Below are 7,377 nucleotides of genomic sequence, written 5' to 3'. Positions count from 1 at the left end.
CCAGACAGCTAGCTAGACCATCTGTCCAATCGAGTTTTCTGTTGCACGACTAAAACAACATTTGAACGTACACATGTACCACCAAAACAAGTTCCTTCCGCAGGCTATTTTGCAGAGGCACCATTGCTCTGTCCAGCGCTTAGCACCACCCAAGACAATTTTGATTGTTTTAAGAAATGCCCCAAAAAAAACAGAACTAGCCAGACCTTCCTTTGCAGCGCTGTGGAAGAAGGTCTGGCAACGCAAGACTAGTATAATAATAATAATAATAATAATAATAATGTAGTTGCCATACTTTGAACTTGTGCAGGGCTTCGTCATGAGTCAGACCATGTAGTGACTCCCCATTCAGCTCCAGGATCTCATCACCTATGCAGACACAGAAACAGAAGCTCTTAGAGCATTGAAGGATGCATCTATACTCACACTATGAGTGACATACTATCAGCTGACACAATATAGAAATCTGATATGACTGATGGTAAAGAGCTTCCATCATTTCTATCACATTTTCACTCTGTAAACCGTCATAACCACATCATTTAAATGTCTTCATATCAATATGATAATATTGAGGGAAAATAGTGTCCATCAACACAGTATTCATATATGTAATAGAACTATTTTAACATTTTTGACTTTTAAAGTAACTTTTAATGTTTCAGAAACTGTATAATCTTTCATCTGATAATAATAAATGACCTGTTACAGCAAGCAAGACTAACAGTGAAAATAACGCTAATTTTATTTAGTTTTTATTAATTCCTCTGCCCAAAATGATTTATGGCGGGTAGACGGCGCTACATAGCACACATTCTGATGGGTCACAGACTTTGGTGTAACACTGGAAAACCTGTGTATCCATGTAGCCAGGTAAAAGGTAGCAGGAGATTTCTTTATATTATTATATTTTAATTTCATTTTAGAAGTTATCTGTTGTAGTTATGGCTGATACTAGGGCAGCCATCACAGGAAAGAAGGAAATTAAACGAAGAGTTACCAAAAGCTGAAAGGGAAAGTGAAAGACTACGGGCAAAACCGAGTCAATATCGGCTGGGTTTTCAACAGATAAAGATAATTACGGGATTGTATGTCAAAACCCACCCCAAACTGGCCCTCATGTATGTAATGAGTCTATTTCATTCATGAAGTACCTTTAAAACGTGCAATGTGGTTGTCATTAACCTACATTAAATGACGTCCTCCTTCCATTTAGCGCAGAGGTTTTATTCCTTGTAGTCCGTGTTTGTGTTGGTCTGCTACTTTCTTTCCCCTTGTCCCCCTGCAACGTTACTTGTGTAAAGCATCCTTGTCCTTCATGAAATGCGCTATATTAATCTAATTATTATTTTGGTTTTGGTTGCTTCAACAAAATTAATGCTTTAGTTTGTGACACAGTGACAGTAGCTAAGTTTTCATCCACTTGTCAATCAAATTATCTGAAAAACTCATGCAAATAAAGCTGGTGAAAATGTGTTTCCATCCAACGGCTTTAAAGCGAATGAAAACCTGTGGTAATGACATCACATGCTATTTTGCGATCAAATTGGTATATCACATTGATTTGAGACATTTTAAGGTGTTTCCAATCATTTTCACACTGAATCACAGAACATTCAACAAACATTTGCCAACACAGTTTTTTTCAGACAAGATGGGTCGCGCCGTCTACCAACAAATGATCAATATAGGACAACCAACAAATGATCACTATAGGACAACCAACAAATGATCACTATGGGACAACCAACAAATGATCAATATGGGACAACCAACAAATTATCAATATGGGACAACCAACAAATGATCACTATGGGACAACCAACAAATGATCAATATGGGACAACCAACAAATGATCAATATGGGACAACCAACAAATGATCAATATGGGACAACCAACAAATGATCACTATGGGACAACCAACAAATGATCAATATGGGACAACCAACAAATGATCAATATGGGACAACCAACAAATGATCACTATGGGACAACCAACAAATGATCAATATGGGACAACCAACAAATGATCACTATGGGACAACCAACAAATGATCAATATGGGACAACCAACAAATGATCAATATGGGACAACCAACAAATGATCACTATGGGACAACCAACAAATGATCAATAGGGACAACCAACAAATGATCACTAGGGACAACCAACAAAATGCAATATGGACAACCAAACAAATGATCAACGATAGGACAACCAACAAATGATCAATATGGGACAACCAACAAATGATCAATATGGGACAACCAACAAATGATCAATATGGGACAACCAACAAATGATCACTATGGGACAACCAACAAATGATCAATATGGGACAACCAACAAATGATCACTATAGGACAACCAACAAATGATCAATATGGGACAACCAACCAATGATCAATATTGCACAAGTGGTAATAGTGCTTGTGTGCCAGCTGATAGCGACATATCAAGCTATAATAAGAAAACAACGATGCTATCGACACATTGCTATGATGATGCAGATGCAACTTGGCTTTTCTTGAGCGCCTTCCATTTACTTCGGAGGACGTCCCACGGCTTGTCCTAACCTTTCTTGGCCATTTCCTTTGCGAATTCCTGATAAATGAAATTCAAAAAGTCTCATGTGTCCTTGTTTGTCCACTTCCATCTGTCTTTGTTGACATGCACCATGTGTGCAAACAGAGCGGAAATTCTGGGTGGAAATGAACCACAACTTCTTCTTCTTCTTCATTTCGTGGCGGGTTGCAACCATAAAATGACTTAAACGCAATTCATTAAATGTTCAGTGAATGACGTTTCTATCAGCGTTTATCGCATAAGCTGTATATCAATCAAGAGAAAATCCGATGAGACCAAACGTTTTCTTTTGAGTCGATGTTCATGAAATCCATCAAATTTGACTGTTTCCATAAGGCATTTTTCATTTGATATCACTTAATTTAGATCAAAACGTGTGGAAGGAAAAATAACTACTGATACCCGCTTTGGCTCATGATACATCCAAAGTAGACTGAGTTAACATGTACAACTCCTATTAACCTATTCTCTTATTGTAAATTAATGATTTTCTGTCCAGGCAAAATGTTGATTGCAACTATATGGCCTCCCAGTAACACTAACTCAGATATACTGTATACAGTAGACAATAAAGCACAATAAAGAAAAGACCTTTACGACAGCAGGTGTAGTAAAAACACTTTTGTCCAAAGCAGCTGCTACAATCAACGCTAACTGAAAGTTACACATAGCCACTTTGTAGTGATCGGGACACCCCTGACTCAAACGCTTGTCCTAAAGTGTGTGTAGGAACATCATGTGCAGTATCTTGTCCCTCACCCTCCTGCAGACGTCCATCAGCAGCCGCTGCCCCTCCAGGGAAGATGGTCTTCACATAGATCCCCATTGGTCCGTACATGCTGTCCCTTCCGCCCACTATACTGAAGCCCAGACCCTGGGAACAGCGACACAATTATTATTAATAGCATTATCACTGGTTAACAATGACAACAATACAATCACAATCATAATAATTTTTTTGTGATTAACACTTTTTTTTCGAACATTAAAAACATACAATTCGCAACATGAGCACCCATCACCACCTTTTGTCATCACCACCCAGACATAAATCAAGAGAGTGTGTCAAGATCAAGAGTGTGTCAAGATCAATCTTCAAACTAGAATGTTATGCATTATGAGGCACGATTTACACACATACATTTATAATGTAATATCAACAAAAGTGTATTGTTAGAGCCCACCTAATCTACAGTGATAGCTCAAAGAAGACCACCACTACTAACTGCACGCTGAATTTCAACGTCCTCTGCTACACAACCAGGCAGGCGATCCTACAAGCTGTGCGGAGAACTCCGCTCGTCATTGAGGCCCAGAAATCCGCTTCTCCTCGGATTACAGCAACTTCAGAATAAGAAGACGGCAGGCTTTTTGGATGCAACATGAGTCAGGGGTCTGGATTTTTTCCTGCTTTAAACAGCAACACTGAAGATCAGGGAAGGCACCCAGTGCAGAGCACCCAGGTTTTTGAACCCAGTACAGAGCATTCACCTCTGCCGGGGAGGCTGAGACCTATGTGAACCGGGCTTCGCCATGTCCTCCTGCTGCGGAGGGTGCTGTGGAGGAGGATCAGGACAGAAACAACTGCCTGATAAACATGGTGGTTAAATCAGCTTGACTTGCCTCAGTTATCAGCAGAGGAATCAGCTAACTCAGACAAATTAATTACTGTAGAAGAACTAAGATTGCCAGTACAGAATATGGAAAAGGGAAAATCACCGGGCTTTGATGGGATCCCCCCTGAATTTTATGTAGCTTTTTGGGAACAACTGGGTTCATACCTTCTTGACATGATTAACTTCTCTATTGAGAAGGGTGGATTTTCAAGGATTTTTTTATTTAATTTAACTAATTTTTTTTTGTCCAAGGACACGTTCCTATGTTCCAGTGTATTGTTTGTAACTGTTTGGAAATGGTTTTTTTTTATTGAAAAAAGTAAAAAGAGTGTACTGTGGGTGAGAAGATCACTGTGATTGGCCGTTTAGCTTAAGAAAATTAGTCATGGATGTACGCTAGAGAGGTGAAGTCCCTTCTCTTCCAGTGGACCGCCTTTGGGAGTATAATTGGGAAAAGAATGTGAATGGTGGTAAACAGGGAAAGAAAAATTATTTGGATGGATTACACGTATGATGTTTGTCAGTTCCAAAGATAATTTTGCAAGTCAAGAAGGTCTCGGTTCATCGTTGAAGTATAAGACTGTGAAAATATGTCATTAGAAAGACTACACACTTCAAAGTCGCATGGATGACGTCTCACTGAAGCTACGATGTCTGTGTGTATCGTACCGGGATGTAACGTTACTCACATCAGCTAACTAGTCGGCCAGCTGACCACTAAATTAGTCAAATGTAACAAAAATGTATGTTTCTTTTACACACTCTTGTCATTGCCAGTTGAGAACTTTGTTCGGCTCATTTCCTGTAACCAGTGTAGCATGAAAGCACTTGTTGATGTCAAAGAACATGCCATGGCCCGCCGTATTTTGCCTCTGATTAGCTCACGCCGACCAATCCCCACACTTTATGCCTGAACCTATGTCGACACATGGCTGATTCAGTTGAACGCTGTCTTGTTGTATCATAGCGGATTGTATATCTGGTCTCCCTTTTCTGACTGACGAATACATTACATTACTTGCTGGTATGGAGAGTTATTTCCTCTAACAAAAGGAAGAGAATATGCTAGTTGGCCGTGGCTAGTTGAAGTGCAACTTTTTGCCAAGACACAGGCAACGTGAGGGGTGGCGCCACAGTCTGCCTTCGCCGCCACTAGTTCTGTACCCTCTGCCTAGTGTGTTAGCACCTTGAACAGCATGAAATAAAGATATTATGCTTGTTGAAGTGCAGCGGGGATAGAAGACCTGTTGTCACAGTTGCTGACAATACGAAACTAGAGAAAATGTAAAGAACTAAAAGCGACAGTTTTGGTGGTGGTGTGTGGTTCCTACCTTTCCGTGGCCCTTCATCAGCACAACGTTACAGATGATGAAGGCTTGCACGTTGTTGCAGGGGTGTAGCAGCTGGGCAGAGCTGAGAGAGCGGGAGGGACGGGAAACAGGCTGCAGAGGAGCAACATGTGACATACATTAATTATTAATTACATCATGATTGAATTACTTACTACCAGTCAGTAATAACATTTTGACCTTTGTTTTACCTAAACTAACTGTAGGAACCACAGATTGGCCTTAATGCTGCTGACTGTTCTCTGTAATAGAAATTAGACTCCTGTGATTTTTCCTGCTCCAATTATAGCTGGTTTCATTTGCTGGGGAGCCCCAATACAAAAAAATAAGCTGCTGGGCCCCTACTAACCCCCTGAAGTCTAGAAGGCTGCTTTTGGCTGCACTACTGGCAATTAGTGGGGCTTGATGTTGTAAATGTAAGAAGTATTTTAAAGGTACCATGACTTTTTTTGTATTCAGCACAAAATCAGCTACAATAATGTCTAAGTTTTTATTTCATGATTGTACTTTTTTTTGTTTTAATAATGGAGACTATGCCATGTTTGACCGCCATACCCTTTCAAATACGTTAATTTCACTGTTTACCACAAGTTAACTGCCCCCAGTCAGTAACTGGACCCAGATTGGCTGCGGCCATTTAATAAAATACCATTTCATTTAGGAGCATGCAGCAGTTAAGCAAAATAAAGCAGGGCCCACTTTAATGACCTGAATGTGTAATGATTGTTCTCCAGTGGTGGCACATTAAAACTGAGGCTTTTGGGTCCCTGGGGGTCAGTTGTGTGGCACATCTTTGATGTATTCTGTTTGTAATATCAGAAAAATTAAGTACTTGTGTAGGGGTGTGAGGAAACTCCAGCTGCTGGGACAGAGACTTCCTGTTTCCATAGAAACCCCCATTCCCTTGAGGACGACTGCTATACAGCTCCGGGGACTTCATGATGATGCTGTCCAGATCCCCGATCCAGTAGGGATGGACACCTGCTGATACACAGTGTCATCACAATGAACCGTTCTACCATTACATGGGAGAAGACAGAGCCAGCATTCAGACCATCAGGGGGAAGCAAAACCCATGAAATACAGTTTAATAACCTCTGATTCTATAGTTGATCACACACAGTGACCCGAAAAATAGAAACATGTTGGCATACATGTCACTGTGTACCAAATGCTTTTCTCCATGCATGATGAAACCAAATTTTACTGACACAGGAGTTCCTATTTTCCTGATCACTGTGATCATCTATCACAGTCAGGCTAGCTGCCATACTTTGCATTATTATAAATATACACTACCATTGACAATCTGTTCAGTTCAATCTCACACTGTTGAAAAGTGCCACACTTCTCAAAATTAGGACCTAATTCGCGGTGCTAAAAAGATTTTACCCCCTGGCCTCACACCTCCCTGAAAACAATAAACATATTACTACCAATTTTCTCATCACTGCATCTCTCCTTCTATAATCTGTCTTTACTATATACACTCTAAAAGCTTAAACTGTCCATCTGAGCAGAACTGACACTAGCCTGCTCCTGTCTGTGCAGCTTTCTACACACATCCAACCCACTGGCATGCAAAGTGAAAAGCAGCCGAGTTAATAGATGTAGATGATAGGTAATTTGACTATTGAGTGAAACCTGTATGATACACACTGGTTGAATTGGAGCGTGTTCTAGTGCTGCCCATCTGTCCTGGTGGGCTCTGCTCAATCTTCTCCGTGTCCCAGCAACTCTCCTCATTCACCTCTGGGATGGGTAACTACACACACACACACGCACACACGCACACACACACACACACACACACACACACACACA

At 40.5% G+C, this 7,377-nt stretch overlaps 1 protein-coding gene across 1 annotated transcript in view; it reads right to left on the bottom strand.

The window, feature by feature from the left end:
* Nucleotides 1-7,377, bottom strand: part of il16 (interleukin 16) — a 56,590-nt gene that overhangs the window by 33,120 nt on the left and 16,093 nt on the right. Inside the window, exons 7-11 of the mRNA XM_032536537.1 lie at nt 7,213-7,318; nt 6,386-6,534; nt 5,536-5,646; nt 3,348-3,462; nt 296-369 (exon numbers count right to left, since the gene is read on the bottom strand). Of these exons, the coding sequence (XP_032392428.1) occupies nt 296-369; nt 3,348-3,462; nt 5,536-5,646; nt 6,386-6,534; nt 7,213-7,318 (555 nt within the window). The remainder of the gene's footprint in view (nt 1-295; nt 370-3,347; nt 3,463-5,535; nt 5,647-6,385; nt 6,535-7,212; nt 7,319-7,377) is intronic.

Source organism: Etheostoma spectabile, chromosome 15 (assembly GCF_008692095.1).
Source record: "Etheostoma spectabile isolate EspeVRDwgs_2016 chromosome 15, UIUC_Espe_1.0, whole genome shotgun sequence".
Taxonomy (NCBI): domain Eukaryota; kingdom Metazoa; phylum Chordata; class Actinopteri; order Perciformes; family Percidae; genus Etheostoma; species Etheostoma spectabile.
The sequence above is the reverse complement of the archived record's forward strand: the minus strand, read 5'-3'. Positions and strand labels throughout refer to the sequence as shown.